The 20258-nt window shown below is 36.9% G+C and overlaps 1 protein-coding gene across 4 annotated transcripts in view; it reads right to left on the reverse strand.

Annotated features, from left to right (window-relative positions):
• Cox11 (Cytochrome c oxidase copper chaperone COX11) overlaps window positions 1-20258 on the reverse strand; it is a 266522-nt gene that overhangs the window by 204415 nt on the left and 41849 nt on the right. For 2 of the 4 annotated variants that reach the window (XM_090377849.1, XM_090377848.1), the window contains exon 2: window positions 8337-8719. The exons of 1 other annotated variant lie outside the window; for it this stretch is intronic. In XM_090377849.1, coding sequence (XP_090233975.1) covers window positions 8337-8642 — 306 coding nt within the window. In that variant the 5' untranslated portion in view covers window positions 8643-8719. The remainder of the gene's footprint in view (window positions 1-8336; window positions 8720-20258) is intronic. One more of the 4 variants, XM_090377850.1, reaches the window with a different exon arrangement.

Below are 20258 nucleotides of genomic sequence, written 5' to 3' on the forward strand. Positions count from 1 at the left end.
ACGAGTTCCCAGGTTTACAAGTTTTTTTTTTTTCCCCAAGAATCAAGTATTAACAAAATCAAAAATATGAAGATTAATTGCAAAAAAATGAATGTTAAACATTCATAAATCCCACATTTCAAACCATGCGCTTAGCTATACAATATAGTGCACCCCGCTTTACGATATTAATCCATTCCAGAGAGACCATCATATTGTGAAAATATTGCAATGTGAACCGAATAACACATTGTTCTTTAGTTATTCGTTCTCTCAAATATTTCAACTTCCCTCGGAAGTTGAAATATTTGCTGTATAACTAAGCTATTTATCTCTCTAAAAGGTCATTTTATAATGTTAATTGTATTAGTTAGCATTAGCATTAGCAGAGGCATATGATGCAAGAAAGCAAGCTTATGCAGCATCAGCCAAAAGAAAAAAAAAAAAAACCTTCCACTTCACCCCTCCGTTGGTTCAAAATACCTGTCCAGCTGAGCCTTAAATTTATTTAGGCTATCAACTTCCACAACAAGGGATGGAAGTCTGTTCCACCAACCAACTACTCGCTGGCTAAAGGCAAATTTCTGCACATCTATCCTACGTCTTTCCTCAATTTGAATTTATGCCCTATCAGATGATTATTCTGAGCAAGAGGAAGAATCCCATCAGCATTGAGCATACTCAAACCATTCAAGGCTTTATACACCTCGCCGGTGCCTAGTCTCCAGACACTGTAATTTGCAAAACTTAAGCCTTTCTTCGTAAGAGCAATCCTTTGCTCCATTCACTAATCTTGTTGCGCTTCTCTGTACTCATTCCAGCAGCTCTACATCCTTGAAATGAGGCCTCCAAACCTGTATACAGTACTCAAGGTGTGTAAAGTACTCATTGCCTTATACAAGGGAATAATTGCCTCCTTATCCCTGCTAGAAAAATTCCTGTATATCATTGATAAGACACCATGAGCTACTCTTGCAGCCCATCTGCACTGCTCAGAGAACTTCATATCTGCCTACATAATTACCCCCAGGTCCTTTTCTTTCTCTACCACTGTCAGTGTAGTACCACAGAGTTGATACATTGCTCTGGGGTTGCTGTTTCCCATATGTAGTACTTTACATTTGTCAATGTTAAACTTCATTTGCCACCTCTCAGCCCATCTGCTCAACCTTTCCAGATCCTGTTGCAGCAGCATAGTGTCAGTAGTGTCCTTAACAACCCTGCCAACCTTTGTATCGTCTGCAAACTTGGACATTAAGCTTGATATACCATCATAAATATCATTTATAAATACAGAAAACAATAATGGACCCAACACAGAACCATGAGGGACTCCATTAATAACATTAGTCCACGATGAGCAGTGTCCATTGCTACCAATTAAAATCATTAAATGCACTACTTTCAATCGTTATCATATGTCCTGTTATAAGAATCAATTTTGAAAGGCTTGTGATATTTTTCTAAAGCTCATTTCTGAAAGTCACACCCATAAAACAATAAAAACAATTTGCACTTTCCAGTTTAATGGGCTTTTCTTTTAGTGCAATAAATTATAAATGGGTAGTAAACTCGATGTTACTGCATTTGCGAATATACCGATAACGGGAATTGTATGGGTTTTCAAGTTATTAGGGTGAAATGTGTTTCCCCTTCACTGCAATCTTCAATAATATAAAAAAAACAAATAAATTTTCTTCTCTTCATTCTTTTTTTTTTTAAGTTTTGTAAACTTTTTACTCCCCAAGAATTGTGTTAGTTGAAATCTCAATTACGCCTATCTTGTTAGTTAGTTAGTTGTGTGTGCCGTTAAAAAATGCTTATACATGCTATTGTGAAATTTAAAAAGAAAAGAGAAGATTATCTTAGAAATAAATGCCTCTTGAAGCATTTCTGAAGAAGACGAGTTCTTGTGCAACAAACAAATAACGAGTGTGCATTTAGTCGATGATGAAGAATAAACATTCTTTAATTAATTCTTAAATAATTTCTTTAAATTATAATTTACTTGTTTTTAGATCAATCACTGTTTAAACATAAACTAATTAGCTAAGTAATTTCATTGTTGAGAATGTAACCCTTGTTTTTAACATTATGTCTATGGGAATAAATTCCTGCTTTATGTGCGCACACTAGGAACAAATTAACTCATAAAGTCGGGAACTACCTGTATTATGAGGTGATGTGTAAGTAAAAAATTATTTCTACGACACATGATTTTGTGAAATTTAATTCGATTGCGGCCTCCGTGAAGTAATTCGCATGACAGTGAATAAACTTCAACAACTTAGTTTTTCACAATCATCTCTCCAAGAAAAAAATGCGATTAAAAAAGAAGGCCGCCCCACGCCAAAGATTCAAATTTCTCAGCGGGGAATAAGTAATAATAAGAAATATATTCGCGGTTTTAAAACTGAATGGTAAAAGTTGGCTTTGCGGTTGAGAAGTTAAAAATGCACTGTTTTGTTTTCCATGTTTACCGTTCAGAGGTGACTTAAAGTGGACAAAATGTGGCTTTACAAACAAACAGAATGAAAGAAAAAAATTTAAAACATGAGAGTTTGAAGAAACATATTGATAATGTGATTACACTATCGCTTTTAAGAAGCATAAATATTAAAGAACAGCTTAGTAAAGCCTACAGACTTTCGATCTGCACACATAACAGAAATGTTATCAAGAATCGTGAGGTATTATATTATCTAAAATAATAGACCATATTAAATTTTGTGGACAGTTTGAAATTCCTTTATATGGACATGAAGAAAAAGGCGATTCTAAAAATCCAGGAATATTCAGAGGACTAATAAATTTTGCCTGTACATTAGATGGGGAGCATTGTCGAGGCCACGTTATGTCAAGGATCTGGGTATATTCTTACCACGTGTACGCCATATCCAAAAATTTCATTACTTCATACAGCACGTCCCACCTACTTTTCCTTACTATTGAATACACCATGAATTGTCAAACTAATAGAGCAAGCTTATCTGCGAAAAGATCTAAACCTCCCAAGGACTTCCTAATTCATTTCACAAATATACGTGGTCTCAATTCTAATCTCAACCATGTCCATTTCCACTTGCAGTCTGCCAAATCCCATGTACTTTTTCTGACAGAATCTCAGTTATCGGTTGATTCATCTACTGCTCATCTCAGATGCCCAAATTATTCGCTGTATGATTCCTTTCGCCTCAAAGGTGGTACTTGTGCATATGTCCGTTCTGATATTCCCTGTCAGAGACTTGGCAATTTGGAATCTCCTCTCTTCGATCTTCTCTGGCTTAAAATCTCTCTACCTCACTGTGTCAAATTCATCTGTTGTCTCTACCATTCTCCCAACTCCACTAATCACTTGGAGCTCTTTGACTTCCTCTCTTTGCAACTTGACTTTCTCCAGTCCAACTTTCCTAACAGTGAAGTAATTTTCCTTGGTGATTTTAATGTTCACAACTCCAGCTGGCTTCCGTTTTCTAGTCACACCGACCCAGCAGGTCGAGATGCTGAGGCTTTTGCAATTACTAATGACCTAGCACAGATTGTTCATTTACCTACAAGAATACAGGACAATCCCAATCATACAGCCAATACGCTTGATCTTTTTCTCACAAACAACCCTTCTAAGTATACAGTCGAAGTGTGAGGTCCTTTAGGCACTTCAGATCACAACTTAGTGATTGTCTCTTCTCCAATGGAACCTTTTTCTCATGGCTATTCCCAACCACGTGTTGTTTGGCATTACAAGAATGCAAAATGGGATGACCTGTGAGACTTCTTTTCTTCTTTTCCTTGGTCGGATTACTGTTTCAAAACTTCTGATGTCAACGTTTGCTCAGATCGTGTCAGTGAAATTATTCTTGCAGGAATGGAATCCCTTACTCCACACTCCACTTTAAAATCTCGTCCTTTATCTAAACCTTGGTTTTCCAATAAATGTGCTAAGGCTGTCCAAGAGAAGAATGTTGCATATCGTAATTGGCTTGTTTCTAATTCTTCAGTTTCATTTTCTGCCTACACCAAAGCTCGCAACAGTTGTAAAGCAGTTATTAATCAGTCCAAACTAGAGTTTGAACAGGCTAAGAGTAGAAAACTTGCTTCTTGCCCTAATGGTAACCGAGCATTCTGGTCTCTTGCCAAAGCTATTGACCGCAACTTTTGCCCATCTTTACTCCCACCTCTGTCCAAACCAGATGATTCTGTTGCCACTTCAGCCAAGGATAAAGCTGACCTTCTAGCATCCCATTTTTCTTCCAGCTCATGTATTAATGATCTTGGTAAAACACGCTCCATTCAATGCCTCCTGTGGTCTTCCGTCAAAAGGATATCAGAAGGATTTTGATGAATCTTGATGCTAAGAAAGCTCCAGGTCCTGATGGTATTTCTCCACTTGTTCTCAAAACCTGTGCTCCTGAACTTACTCCTATTCTTTGCCGCCTTTTTTCACTTTCTTATTCCAAAGGTGTTTTTCCTTCTGCTTGGAAATTTGCTCATATCCAGCCAGTTCCTAAAAAGGGTGACAAATCCCTCCCATCCAATTATCGTCCCATTGCAATTACTTCTACTCTTTCTAAAGTAATGGAGAAATCAATTAACCCCCAACTCTTAAACTACCTAGAAACCTTCCGTCTGATCAACAATCACCAGTATGGATTCCGTCAGTGTCAATCCACTGGAGATATTCTGGCTTATGTTACCCATTTATGGACTAATTCAATGGAAAGGTTCGGTGAAACACAAGTAGTTGCTCTTGACATCTCAAAGGCTTTTGATCGTGTTTGACATAAAGGTCTTCTAAACAAGCTTCCATCTTATGGTTTGCCAACTGTTTTTAGTAATTGGTTATCCAGTTTTCTCTCTGATCGCTCACTGAGGGTGATGGTAGATGGCTCTCTGTCTTCTAACTTCTCCACTAATGCCGGTGTCCCCCAAGGTTCAGTTCTTTCCCCCACTCTTTTCCTCTTGTATATCAATGACCTTCTTCCATTGATATACAAGAGGAAAAGAGTGGGGGAAAGAACTGAACCTTGTATATCAATGACCTTCTTCCATTGACTGGAAATCCTATCCATAGTTTTGCCGATGATAGCACATTGCATTCAACTTTCCATTTTGAGAAACCTTGTCCTGCTCAATCAGTTTCAACTTCTCAAAAATCTGCTACCAATTCCTTAAGTGCCGATTTTCAGGTAATTCTCCAGTGGGCCAAAGACAACTTAGTTGATTTCAACCCTTCTAAAACTCAGTCTTGTCTTATATCTCGTAAAAAGGATTCTTCTACTCCTATGCTTATCTTTAGTGACACTCCGATTTCTAGGCAAAATGATATATCTCTTTTGGGGATTACCCTGACTTCTAATCTTTCTTGGCACAAGCACATTACAAATATTGCTTTCTCTGCATCTAAAAAACTTGGTTTTCTCGTTCGCTCTCGGCGTTACTTTTCTTCCAAACAGCTGCTAACTCTGTATAAATCGCAAATTCGCCCTGCCATGGAATATTGTTCCCATATCTGGGGTGGTGCCCCCAAAACCTCTCTCCGGCTTCTTGATTCCATTCAGAAGAGGGCAGTTAGGTTAATTAATGATTCATCTCTAACAGAGTCTCTCCACTCGCTTTCTCATAGACGCACTGTTTCTGCTGCATGCCTCTTCTACAGATACTTCCATGGGCACTGTTCTTCTGAATTGGCTTCTATAATTCCTGCTCTCTCTTTCAAAACAGTCCGAACACGTGCCGCCACCAGCCAACATCCATTTACTGTCCAACTTCAAACCCACAGAACCAACTTTTCATCTTCCTCATTTATTCATTCAACTGCCGTTTTCTGGAACAACCTTCCTTCATATGTATTTCCTGAAAATTACAATCTACAGAAGTTCAAGTCCAATGTCAACAAATATCTTCTTTCGTCTTCGTAACCTCAAACCCAAGCACGGTACTAAGTACTATAGGTCCTAATACCTCTCGTGTTTGGGGTTCACATAAAAAAAAAAAAAAAAAAAAAGATTCCAATTTAAAGAACCATTTAGAAAGTAATGCAGCATTTAAAGGCATTTAAAAAAACTATTTAGAATGATATTCTTGACTATTTACTGCAAATATGCCGGGATGAAATAAAAAGAGAAATTAAAGACGCTTCATTCATAGCTATCATGGCTAATGACACAACAGATGTTTTAGAACATACACAAATTGTAACTGTTCTGAGATATGAACTGAATGGAGACATATTTGAGCATTTCTGGGGTTTTTTCACTCCGGAAAACCAAATGGCAGACGGAATATCGAAGTGCATTCTAGATCAGTTAGATGCGATCCACAAAGGAAATACTCAAAAACTGGTTGCTCAGACATTTGATGGTGCAATATCTAGTGATTGCAACCATAACATCCTCCAATTCTAAAGGAGAAGGGATTAAAATCAAGAAGTTCCTAGTTAAAAAGATGTCATATATTTTAAGAAAATGTTACATACAGTACTAAATACTGAACAACAGGTCCACTAACTTTATTCTGTTTACAAAAATGTTTATCTGATAAAAAAAAAAAAAAAGATAACACTTATTTTGTGTGTTTTGCCTTTTGTAATCGTCCATTGGTGTACAAGATTCCAACAGTAGTCTGGCAACATATTTGGACTCCATTTTCCTTCTTTTTTTTTCATTCAAGAAATAGCTTGGTGAAACCTTTCACTGCGTTCATCGGAGACCACTCCCAAGTTCTCAGGAAAAAGTCTAAATGAGAATGTAGGAAATGAAGCTTTACTGACAGGTCTTGATTTTTTTTTTTTTCTGTCATTAACCTAACATTAACCCCTTTGCCATCTTTTCAGTTATAATAAAATAATTTGGCTCCATGCTAGAATTTGATACATTTCTGGCATCCCCTTCCTTAAAAAAATGAATGTACGTCAGACAACCATGCTTCAAAACAAACTATCTTCCTTGAGTATCTTATATATATGCAAAGTGAAAAGCTCAGAAACTTATCATTTGAAGATATTGTTTCACATTTTGCCATTAATGAAATCATGGAAGCAAATCTTTTAAATAATTTGAATCAATAATTTTCTGTTGTTAATAAAATTATTTATTAATAATTAAATAAAAAAATTATTTTATTTATCTGTTACAAGCAAAAAATTGTTTTATTTTATTTTTTTTAACAAAAATGAATGAAAATAATGTCTTTTGCTTTATTATATTATTAATTAATTTAATTGATATTGTTACCAATGTAAAAAATATCTGTTATTTTTTATCATTTAATAAAAATGTGTGTATTACTATGTAGGTACATTTTATAAACACCCTTTGATGAGCATGAAATGCTATTAAATCTAAAATTTACTCAGTAGAGGGGGTGCCCTCTTAAAAGTTATAGCTTAGGGGCCACAACAACTTTAAATCGGGCCCAGCTCCATATAGTTAGCTGCAGTCATACTATGAATCGGAATAAGGGAGCTCATATACACCCCATTATGATGAGTGATGAGATGAGTGCTGCCGTACATTACACATGCATAATACTGCGTCACCAGCACCGGGGTTGTGATTTTATGATCGTGCTGAGTCATTTTCCGTTACATAAATCAGTATATATATACTCAGTACGCCATACACTAACGCTGATGAAGAGACACCTCACCCCAAAAGTTACTATCTTATTTTAATGCTTTTACTGTATTTTAATGCTTTTATCGTACTTTTACATTGTTTTAGTGCTTTATTTATGTATATATTTTGTATTGTAATTTATTTTAATAAAATTTGTTGGTTGTTGCAAGAAATTATAGTGATATGCAGCCCAACACCCAAGGCCCGATTTCTAATCCAGAGTTTCACCATAAAGAAATGTTCTTTAGTTAACGAGAGGTCTGCATTAAGATCAAAACTTGTTAATAATCTTCTCTCCCCAAGAGATAATGGTATCAAATGTAATTGTGAAAAGTTATTGTAGTATATGAAGCTACGAATACAGCTGTCTACGTGAAAACGTTGTGTAACTTTGTCAAAATTATCCTGTAACTTTGTCAAAATTATCCTGTGAATAAATGTTTTTTTTTTTAATGCCTGATCTTGTCAATGTTCATTATCAGACCAGTAATTATACACATTTATAAATAATCTAAACTTAAATTTTGTAGTTACATTCTAGAGAAAGTTATTTAGAATCAAGAACTGAACCAATTTTACAAAAAAAAAAAAAAAAAAAAAAAAAACAAGTAGTTCATAAACCTGAAAAAAAATGTATCTTTCTTACTACAGCTCACTTGGTGCACTAAAGAAAGCTAAATTTGTATCATTTCAACAACTTATCATGGTTACTGAATACATGATAAAAAATAAAAATCTTACCTTGCAGTATATTCTATATAAAGGTACTGCAGCATAACTGAAGCCAAGAACTAACACTGTAGCAGCTGAAATATAAAATAAAGCAGTATTGTTTCTCAAATTTTGGTCTCTGGATCGGGAAGAACAAAGTAATTTTGTTCCTGAAATTTCTTTTGTGATTCTATATAATATGTTCCTATTTGGATTTCCATATTCCCTTAAAACAATTATTCCCAATGAATGGTTTGAGTGATATGTAATCAATCTGGGAAACACGTAGATAAGCCTTCTGTGGAACCAGCTCCCCAGACTCAACACTGTAACCATCACAATATGGAAAATTACTGCAGAAAGAACAATCCCTCCACTATGGTTTACATTCCTTAGCAGCAACAGAATACAGTCTACAAAAAATACATACAAAAAAATTTAATTCATAACTAATATAACAAGTGACCTCTCATATGCACACAATTAATAATAATACAGTGAAACCTCCCTTAACACACCTCTTGTGGCTAGGCCCCCGGTCAGAAGTATTAGAAATTACATGATGAATGACCTTTCCAAATGGACAGGGGCACATTAATAAGTGTCTTTTTGGTATCACCACTGCTGATAAGGAATGTTTACAAACTTATTTAGAATATTCAATGCAGTTGCACTATTGCAGATCACTTAGCAAGGTAATATAATTGCTAAACCAAGAAATTAGCATTAGCATTTGTAGTGGCATATGATACAAGAAAGCATCAGCCAAAAAAAAAAAAAAAAACTTCCCATTCACCTAACCATTTGCTCCCAAAGTTTGTCCAATTCTTCCTTGAATTTACTTAAACTCAACTTCCACAACAACAGATAGAAATTTATTCCACCAATCAACCACTCACTGGCTAAAGGCAAATTTCCGCACACCTATTCTGCAACTGTCTTTCCTCGATTTGAATTTATGCTCCATCAAGTGCGTAATCTGACAAAGAGGAAGAATCCCATCTGCTGAAGAATGCTGATACCAGAATTTAAAAAAAAGGAGTATAGTAGCAGGTCTGTACACAGGATTCAGTTTGTAGCATTCAAAAAAAGTGTGGGAATAGAGCAAAAATAGGTTTCTTTCAAAAAAAAAAAAAAAAAACTCTGATGATTTTCCAAGTCTACAGAGTATCCATAAACCTCCTTTACAAAACAAAAACATTGTGTGAATAACATCACGATACAAATCGAAAACTACTTCTAAGTGTTAGAGGATACCTTCAATTTTTTTTCCATCAACTGTAAGTGTGCACTGCAGTAAATGGGTAGTGACAGCATAATCACAAAATTGTAATCATGGCAGAATTTACCAACCCCTAGAAAGTGCAGTACATACTTTGTTTCAATGAGCTACATTCTGTCACCACTGTTATGCATAAATTTCAAACCTGATTTAAAAAGAAGCAACCAAGTTGTTCTACAATGTATGGAACATTGATAAAGGACACCTATTTGTTCAATCACTTTGGCAGGTGTGGTAGCAGAGCAACAGTGAGGGCACAATGGAACTGGTTTGAGGTTTACATGAATCCCAGGGAAATCCATATAACATGCCAAAGTCAATGGTGGTATAACATGCTATGTCGCTGTCTGAGGATGAAACCATGTGTGTTATAACTCATACAAAAGAACTGTAACTTATACGGAATTTTGTATGTAACTTGTATGGAATCCCAAACAAAAGGATGGAATTTTATTGGCAAATTTCTCTATGATTACAGTTTCGCAATTATGCTGCAATCTACTGAGCACACATATTTTTAAATTTGTGAATAAAAACTTGAAGATATCCTGTTACTCAAAAGTTTCTTCAGATATGTATCACACATGTTATTCATGCAATGTTTTAGTTTAGTAAAGGAGGTTTGTGAATACCCTTTACATTCTTTATTCTTGTATATTTGATTTTATCAAATATAGAAGATGTATGATACTTGACATTACTTTCATAACTGTTTGAAGGATTATGGCATCACATACCAATTTCACTCAACATTAAGAAATGGTGGTCATTTAAGCAGCTTCATACAAAATTTGTCTGTATATGCAAATTTTTCCTTGGAATACCAGCCAACCTTTTCCTAAGCATTACAGCAATCGCAAGATAATTATTTAAGAAATTAAATTTATTTATGGCAGGACTGTAAGCAGAAATTGAAAAAGGAAGGTGTTTCGACCCATTGAAGGTGGGTGGGTATACATATTGCTTGAAACAAAAAAAATTCTATTTGAGGAAAAATGATGAATATGGACTATAACTAGTAAGTAATCGAATTATCCATAAGAAAAATATTACCAAAATCAAATTTCCTAAACAAAGACATTTATATTCATTTTTACTAAATGTTATTTAGTAAAACTAAACTTAATTAACTAATAATTAACTAACTTAATTAACTAAATTTAATTAACTAAGACATAAATACAATTATAATCAACCAAAAAGCTCTGAGTAAGCAATCAGCTGTGGTGAATTTAATTTTTCTGAAATAGTGAAACTAATGCTGCAGAAAAGTCATCCAATAAATCCCTATAGTGGATTTATTTGACTGTTTCTTACCACAGCGGCGCCTCCGTAGCCAGGTGGGAAGGAGCTGCAGTGCGTAGCACACGCTTCTTGATTAGACCGGGGTTCGAGCCCGTCACCACCAAATACGGAGGATGCAGAAAGGTCAGGGAATGACCACCGCATATCCCCGGAGCAATATAGTCTTAGTTGCTAATGCTCCTAAAAACCAAATAATAACAACAACAACCTACCACAGCATGTTAGAGAGGCAACAAGAGGAAGCAATATTCTTGATCTGCTAATCAATAGCAAAGGCTTTTTCTTTCGTAAGGGTGACTACGATGGTCTCAGACAGTTTTTAAATTCTATACAGTGGGACCATCTGATGATGTTAACAACAGCAATTCTAAATTTGAAACAGTTGTAGAAACTACTAGGCATTTGATTTGGCGCATTATAGCCTTAGTTGCTGATGCGCCAATAAAACCCAACCAACCAACCAACTAGGTATTTGATACCAACTAAGAAATACCGTTCCAGACATGGACTTAAACAGATGTTAGTGATGAGACTTGTGGCAGAGAATAAAACTGCATGGAATGCATAAAAGTTATCAGCTGATATAAAAGCCCTATGGTAAACACAGGGTGTCTCAAAAATATTGGTACAAACGTTTAGGGGAGGCAGTAACATCTAAAGGAATGTGAATCGCATAGGAACCTATAACCGGAAACGTCACGGGAAAGTAATAGCAGAGGCACAAGAAGCAGAAATGACACAAGAAGAAATAAGCAGAAATAATTAGTGGCAAACATTTATTTGACATAATATTAACAATGGAGTACGAGATGGATGCATTTCATGATGTTACAACAGATGCTCCAAGGTTCCACCATGAGATGCGATGCATGTGTAACACTGACGCAGCATAGATTGGCAGACACGGTCGAACACACCTGGAGTTTCTTTGACAGTAGCAGCAGCGCAGACGAGTCTCGCCACAAGATCCATTTCCGTCTCCACAGGTGATTCATACACGATAGATTTGTGGGCCCCCCACAGAAAGAAATCAAGGCTCGATAAATCAAGTGAGCATGAGGGCCAGGTAATGGGTCCACCACGGCCAATCCATTGATGCCCAAAACGCCTGTTCAAATGTTCACGAACACACCTTCCATAATGGGCAGGCGCCCCATCATGTTGAAACCAAATGTTGCATCTCACATTTGCTGAAACATCGTCAAGTAACCCTGGTAGAACTTGTTCAAGAAAGATCCGATATTTACCGCAGTTCATGTGGGATGGTAACAGGTATGGGCCGACTAAGCAGTCACCGACCATATCTACCCACACATTTATTGCGAAGCGGTCATGCCACATGAGGGTTGTTGTGAGCCCACACATGAGCACTTTGCTGATTGAAAAAGCCTTCCTGAGTGAAATAAGCCTCATCCGTTAACAAAACATAGGCTGGAAAATTCAAGTCTTGAACACTTTCTTGGAGAAACCACTGCGCAAAAGTCACACGTGCAGGATGATCTTGGGGGAGCCATAACTGAACCCTTTGAAGATGAAAGGGGTGTAAGGAATCGTCGTACCAGACACGCTGTACACTGCAACGAGATACTGCTAAGGCAGAGGCAACGACACGTGTGCTGGTAGTAGGATTATTCTGGAAGGCATTCAACAGGCTTCCATGGCGGGAGTTCGCGTCGAACGTGGTCTGCCTGCACTACTCCTGTTACCTCTAAATGACACATGCAAACAAGCAGTGGTCCGGTACATGTCTGTCTGGGAAGCGTTCTCCATAAATTCGTTGAGCGGCTCATCCATTGCCCTCTGCTAATCCATACACTAGGTGCATGTCTGCCAGCTCACAGTTTGTATATCGATGCATGCTCTTCGTGCGGCGACTACTGCTTGAATGAGTAAACCAGAAATTTTCCCTCTCGCGAACTGATGAACAGCGCCTTGTACCGACGTACGGTGACGTTTCCGGTTATGGGTTCTTATGTGATTCACATTCCTTTAGATGTTACCTACCTCCCCCTAAACGTTTGTACCAATATTTTTGAGACACACTGTATAAACTAGGATGTAATCACGTCACAAAAGTTGGGCAAGCTATGACAGATAACAAGTAGTTTGCAAATAACGCCAAGAAGAGCAGCAAAGACTTCTCTACTTGTATTAACAGTTGGTCCTTGTGACTATCACAGACATTCTATCAGGCATACCAAGCTGTGTTTGCTACCTGAGAGTCTAAAACACTGATAGAACTGACATTCAGGTCACTCAAATCAAGTCAAGTGGATCTAATTTCGGAAAGTCTGGTCAGTCTGTGACAGCCAAATCCTCTGCTTGCACCTTTTTTCACAATGGTGGGAGTGTTAGCACCTTTGGGTATAACCCCCCATATGCCAATCCTGAAATACAGCAACTAGAATACAGGAGGTAACCACCCAAATGCGAACCAATGTAAGCAGGTGTTGAGGTGTGGCAACCACACCGTACGGAGGAATGCCACCCCTCTGTGTTACCACGCAATACAGTGGGGTGGCAGATGAGAGTCATCTACTATCTACTAGGTGGCAGATGACTCTCGTCAACAGGTACAGTACTGCCACATTTCTTCCTGGAGGATTGAAGTGGTGGAACCCATGTTTAGTTTCCAGTGCAAGGCTTCTGCAACTCTTCCATCATACAGTATGACTGATGGACATCATGGTGATATTCAATCCTCCTTACATTTCAAAAGTACAGCTCTAAAATGGTGTTCGCATGCCGGCTGCTAGATAGTACACCGGACCAAACCTATTGGTAGCTCTCTAGGAGGCTTCTTGATCAGTTAGAGTATAATCATGCTGCCAATATTCTGTGAGATAGTGACTGGATGGAGTCCTAATAGTGTGTATACAGGAAGCATTTTGAAGACCATATCAAGGAGCTGGGTATATCTTATCACATGTATGCCATATCCAAAAATTTCATTACTTCATACAGCATGTCCATCCCTCCCTCCCCACCTTTCCTTACTACTGAATATACCATGAATTGTCAAACTAATATAGCAAACTTATCTACAAAAAGATTTAAACCACCCACACACTTCCTCATTCATTTCACAAATATACATGGTCTAAGTTCTAACCTCAACGATGTCCATTTCCACTTAGTCTGCCAAACCTCATGCACTTTTTCTGCCATAATCCCAGTTATCAGTTGATTCAACCACTGCTCAAGGTGGTACTTATGCATATGTCCATTCTGATATTCCCTATCAGAGACTTCATAATTGGGAATCTTATCTTTTTTAACTTTTCTAGCTTAAAATCTCTCTACCATGCTGCCTCTATCATTCTCCCAACTCCACTAATCACTTGGAATTCTTTGACTTCCTCTCTTTGAAACTAGACTTTCTCCAGTCCAACTTTCCTAACAGGGAGGTAATTTTCCTTGGTGATTGTAATGCTCACAACTGCAGCTGGCTTCCATTTTCTAGTCACGCGAACACAGCTGGTCAAGATACTGAGGCTTTTGCAACTCGCACAGATTGTTCATTTACGAGAACAGACGCTTCTAACCACACAGCCAACGCTCTTGATCTTTTTCTCACAAATAACCCTTCCAACTACACAGTTGAAGTGAGTGGTCCACTAGGCATCTCAGATCACAACTTGGTGATGGTTTCTTCTCCAATGGATCCTTTCTTTCGTGGCCGTTCTCAACCTAGTGTTGTTTGGCATTACAAGAATGCAAAATGGGATGATCTGATTTCTTTTCTTCTTCTTTTCCTTGGTCAGATTACTGTTTCAAATCTGCTGATGTCAACATTTGCTCGGATCGTATCAATGAAATTATTCTTGTAGGGATGAAATCCTTAATTCCAACACCCCACCTCAAAATCTTGTCCTTTATTTAACCTTAGTTTCCCAATAAATGTGCTAAGGCTGTGCAAGAGAAGAATGTTGCATACTGTTTTTTGGATTGAATCCAAATCTCCAGTCTCATTTTCTGTCTACACCAAAGCTCGCAAATATTATATAGCAGTTATTAATCAGTCCAAACTAGATTTCACATGGCCTAACAGTAGAAAACTTGCTCCTTGTCCAAAAGGTAGTAGAGCATTTTGGTATCTTGTGCTAAGGCACATACTGGTCTATTCTGGTCTTTTGCCTGTCTGTTACCAAATCAGTCAAAACAAGATGGTTCTATTACCAATTCAGCCAAAGATAAAGCTGACATGTTAGCATCCTATTTTTCTTCCAACTTGTGTATTGATAAACTTGGTAAATTGCCTCCCACCATTCCGAGTACATTCCATTCAATACCTTCTGTGATCTTCCATCAAAAGGATGTCAGAACAATTTTGAACAATCTTGATGCTAAGAAAGCTGTAAGTCCTGATAGTATTTCACCATTTGATTTGAAAACCAGTGCTCCCGAACTTACTCCTGTTCTGTATTGCCTTTTTTTTTTTTTTTTTTCCACTTTCTTATTCCAAAATGTTTTCCTTTCTGCTTGAAAATTTGTTCATATCCAGCCAGTTGCTAAAAAGTGACAAATCCTTCCCATCCAATTATTGTCCCATTGCCGACCGGGCTAGCCGGGTAGGTAAAGTGCCTGCCTGGCAACCCAAAGGTCGCGGGTTCGATTCCCGCCTCGGGCTGGATATCACGATGGTGCCGAACCAACCGGTTGGTTGGATATCCCGGCCACAATACATGAAGGAAGCAAGAAAAAACTGGTTCTTTCGTGTATCGATCACATCATACGAAATAAATAAATAAAATTGTCCCATTGCACTTTACTTCTACTCTTTCTAAAGTAATGGAGACATCAATTCACTGCCAAATCTTAAACTATCCAGAAACCTTCCATCTGACCAACAATCACCAGTATGGCTTCTGCCAGTGTCAATCCACCAGTGATATTCTTGATTTTGTTACACATCTATGGACAAACTCTTACCATTTCAATGGCTTCTGATCATGCTTTTCAAAGTGTTGGCATAAAGGTCTTCTAAATAAACTTCCAACATATGGTTTGCCCAATTGTTTTTTGTAATTGGGTAATCAGTTTTCTCTCTGATTTCTCACTGCTATGATGTTAGAATGTGTGTCTTCTAACTTCTCCACTAATGCTGGTGTTCCCTAATGTTCAGTTCTTTCTCCCACTCTTCCTCTTGTATATTAATGACCTTCTTCTATTGACTGTAAATCCTATCCATAGTTTTGCTGATGACAGCACATTGCATCCCACCCTCATTTCAAAAACTTGCCCTGAAAAAACAGCTTCAACTTATCAAATACAGTCAGTCCTCGTATAACACATGTTTACACTACACGAATTCGATCATACACGATTTATAAATAGGGGAACGATATCTTATATAACACGAACCGAATTCTCTTATGCACAATTTGCCTTTGTGTTTACAAGAAATGGCAGTCGAACGCGGAATCACCCCAACCGAACGCAACACGATAGGTATGAAGAGAAGTTTCTGAAAATGTATTTATGTTTTTTATATCAGTGAAGGGGAAACACATTTCACCATAATAACGTAAAATTCCAGCTATCGGTATTATCGTAAATGCAATTAGATCGAGTTTACTACCAGTTTATAACAGATTCCACTAGCAGAAATGCAACTGGAAATTGTTTTATGGTAGTAATCCCTAGAAATGTGCTTTAATAAAATGTGAGGTGTTAATAGTGTATCTCTGCCTTTATGGTATTGTTTATTCAGTTGCTACACCCACGCAGCTTTGTTTATGTGTATCAAGGGGTGCCTCCTAGTTTTGTAATTGTGCTTTATTCCCTAAAAATGAGTAAAATACTTAAAAGGTGTGAAAAGGATGCGTCCTGGAAGAAAAAAGGAAGACACTGCAGATTCAGAGAGAAAAAGAAAAGCAATATCGATAAACAAAGGCGGACTGAGTCAAAAATTCTTACCTGGGAATATTTATAGTGGCCTCATACTATTGTTTATGGCCAAAATCACACCAGCCACCAGCCCACCGGGATTTCTCCGGCAAGGCTTATGGCCAGTCCGCCTCTGTCGATAGAGAAAAAATATGAAATTGTGAAATGCTTTGAGCGAAATGAAAGACCATATGATATTGCAAGTGCTACAGGCCTAAATGAGGCAACGCCGAGAATTACAAAGAATGCAGAGAAAATAAAAACAACTTTCATAGCAGGAACAACTCAAAGTGTAATTAAAATCCGCTAGATTAAGACACAAAGAATTGGAAGAGATGGAACGGCTGTCATCTGTTTGGATAGAAAATCAAACAAAAAACAAGTTTGCTTACGATAGAAGCAAAAGCATTAGCAATATTTTATTATGATAGAAGCAAAAGCATTAGCAATATTTTATTACGTAATAGTCGTAAAAAAATATGTAAGTATTTTATTACGATTATTTATTGTGTTTGGTAATGTTTTGGTTACAAATGTATGTTCAATCTGGGGTGGTCGGCACCTAACCCTATTTTTCCCATAGGGCCTGTTGTTTATATTGCACAATTTTGCATTGCACGAGGGTTTCTAGGAACACAACTATCGCGCTATACGAGGACTGGCTGTACAGGTAGTTCTCGACTTTACGAGTTAATTCGTTCCTAGTGCATGCTCGTAAAGCAAAAACTCTTAAAGCAGGAATTTATTTCCCACAGACATAAGGTTAAAAATAGGGGTTATGTTCTCAACAATGATTGATTTATCGAAAGAAATGAAAACGTAGCCTGTAAAATCAATAAAATTATAATAATAAAGAAATTATTTACGAATTACAAATGTTAAAGAATGTTTATTCTTCATCATCAATGACTAAATGCACACTTGTTGATCACACATTATTGGCTCAGCACTCTTGGTTTGTTGCACAAGGAGTCGTCTTCTTCAGAAATGTTTCAAGAGGCGTTTGTTTCCAAGATAATCTTATCTTTTAATTATAAATTTCATGATTGCACGCATAAGCATTTTTTAACAGCACACACAAATTGCAACTAACATGATTCGCATGGAATAAAAAGTTCACAAAGCTTTAAAAAAAAAAAAAAGGAATGAAGAGAAGATTCTGAAAATTTATTTATGTTTTTTATACGATTGAAGATTTCAGTAAAGGGGAAACACATTTCACCATAATAACTTAAAAAACCAAGCAATTCCAGCTATTGGTATTTTCGCAAATGCAAGAAGATCGAGTTTACTACCCGTTTATAATTGCTTGCAGTGACAGAAAAGCCCAATAAACCAGAAAGTGCAAATTGTTTTTATTGTTTTATGGTTGTGACCTCCAGAAATGGGCTTTAGAAAAATATCACAAAGCCGATCAAAACTGATTCTTATAACGGAACATATGATAACGATGAAAGTGTGGTGCATTTTAATGATTTGAATTGGTAACTAATACAATTTACAAACCAGACTCACCTTTTATATGGCCTTAAGGTCATGCTCATGACCTTAAAAATGACCTTTTAGAGAGATAAACAGCTAAGTTATACAGCGAAAATTTTAACTTCCAAGATCTTGAAACGAATTACCCAAAAACAATGTGTTATTGGGTTCACATTACGATATTTAACGATACAATGGTGTCTCTGGAACTGATTAATATCATAAAGCAGGGTACACTGTATTGTATAGCTATGCACGTGGTTTGGAATGCGGTTTTTATGAATGTTTAACATTCATTTTTTGCAATTAATGTTCATATTTTCGATTTTGTTGATACTTGGGGAAAAAAAACTCGTAAAGTGAGAACTGCCTGTATCCACTATCCAACCTCTCGAATATCCAATTCCTTAAATGCTGATCTCAAAATAATTCTCCAGTGTGGCTAAGATAACTTAGTTGATTTCAATCCTTCTAAAACTCAGTCCTGTCTTATATCTCGCAAAAAGGATTCTTGTGCTCCTGTGCTTATCTTCGATCACACTCCAATTTCTAAGCAAGGCCATATATCTCTACTGGGGATTACCCTGACTTGTAACCTCTCTTTGCAAAAGCATGTTACAAACATTGCTTCCTCTCAATCTAAAAAACTGGGTTTTCTCTTTCGTTCTTGGAATTACTTTTCTTCCAAACAGCTGTTCACTCTGTAGAAATCACAAATCTGCCCATCATGGAATATTGTTACCACATCTGGGGCAGTGGCCCCAAGACCTCTCTCAGGCTTCTAGTTCCATTCAAAAGAGAAAAGAAGGCAGTTATATTAATAGTTATATTAATGACTCATTTCTATCAGTGTCTCTCCAATCTCTGTCTCACAGATGTTCTGTTTCTGCTGCATGCCTTTTATATAGATACTTCCACGGGCACTGTTCTTATGAATTGGCTTCTATAATTCCTGTTCACTCTCTCTTCCAAAGCAGCCAGAACATGTGCAGAAGGTGGCTTTAGCAAGAACAGCTTCAGTTGTGCAAATTGCAGCTGCTGGAGACTAGGCACCTGCGAGGTGATCTGATTGAAGTGCTAAAGGCTGTGAATGAATTGAATAAGCTCGATGCTGATGACATTCTTTCTCTTGTTCAGACTACGCACATTAGGGGGAACATAAATTCTAGGAGGTTACAGGATAGATGCACTGAGGTTTGCTTTCAGCCAGCATGTGGTTGATTGTTGGAATAAACTTTCATCTGTCATTGTGGAAATGGATAGTTTGAATAAACTCAAGACAAATTATTGGAGGGGATGGACAGGTGATGTGGGAGGGTGTTTTTTTTTTTTTTTTTTGGTTGATGCTTTATATGCTTGCTTTCTTGCATCATATGCCACTACTACTAGTAATGATACTATAGTGGACACTTTCTTCTGACATAATGGTGCCCACTCAGAGAGGTCTCACTGTATATTCTTTTGCTCTACTATGCTTGAAAACCAAAGTTTACACGAATTATAACAAGAATAAGCTTTATTTGTTGTTTAACAGCAATGAAATCTTCTGAGAAGGACTCTGCCATCATGAGTTACAATGATACTCATCATTTTAATGGCACTTCCCAGGATGGTAGCACTTTACATCACATAAATGGTAACAATTCTTTTCTCAATAGGGAAATGCCATTTATTTTTAGTAGTGTAATATCAAAGTAAGTCATGACAGTTGAATCAAGAAGAGCTTTCTGTAAGGTAGATTAATGCCACTAGGGAAAAAAAAAATGCATGTTCTGCTACTATTAACATTAAGAGTACCATTTTTTTTCCAAATTCAAATCCAGAAATGAAATGGCTTTAATAGAAAGAATACAAAAAATAAATATATATATATTTTTATAAATATATAAAAAATAAATATATATATATTAGAATGCAAAAAATAAATATATATCATTCCGTATTTCTAGGATCAGAATTATACAGTAATAATAATTATTATTAAATAACTTGTG

Source organism: Mastigoproctus giganteus, chromosome 7 (genome assembly GCF_048544385.1).
Source record: "Mastigoproctus giganteus isolate SK-2022 chromosome 7, ASM4854438v1, whole genome shotgun sequence".
Taxonomy (NCBI): domain Eukaryota; kingdom Metazoa; phylum Arthropoda; class Arachnida; order Uropygi; family Thelyphonidae; genus Mastigoproctus; species Mastigoproctus giganteus.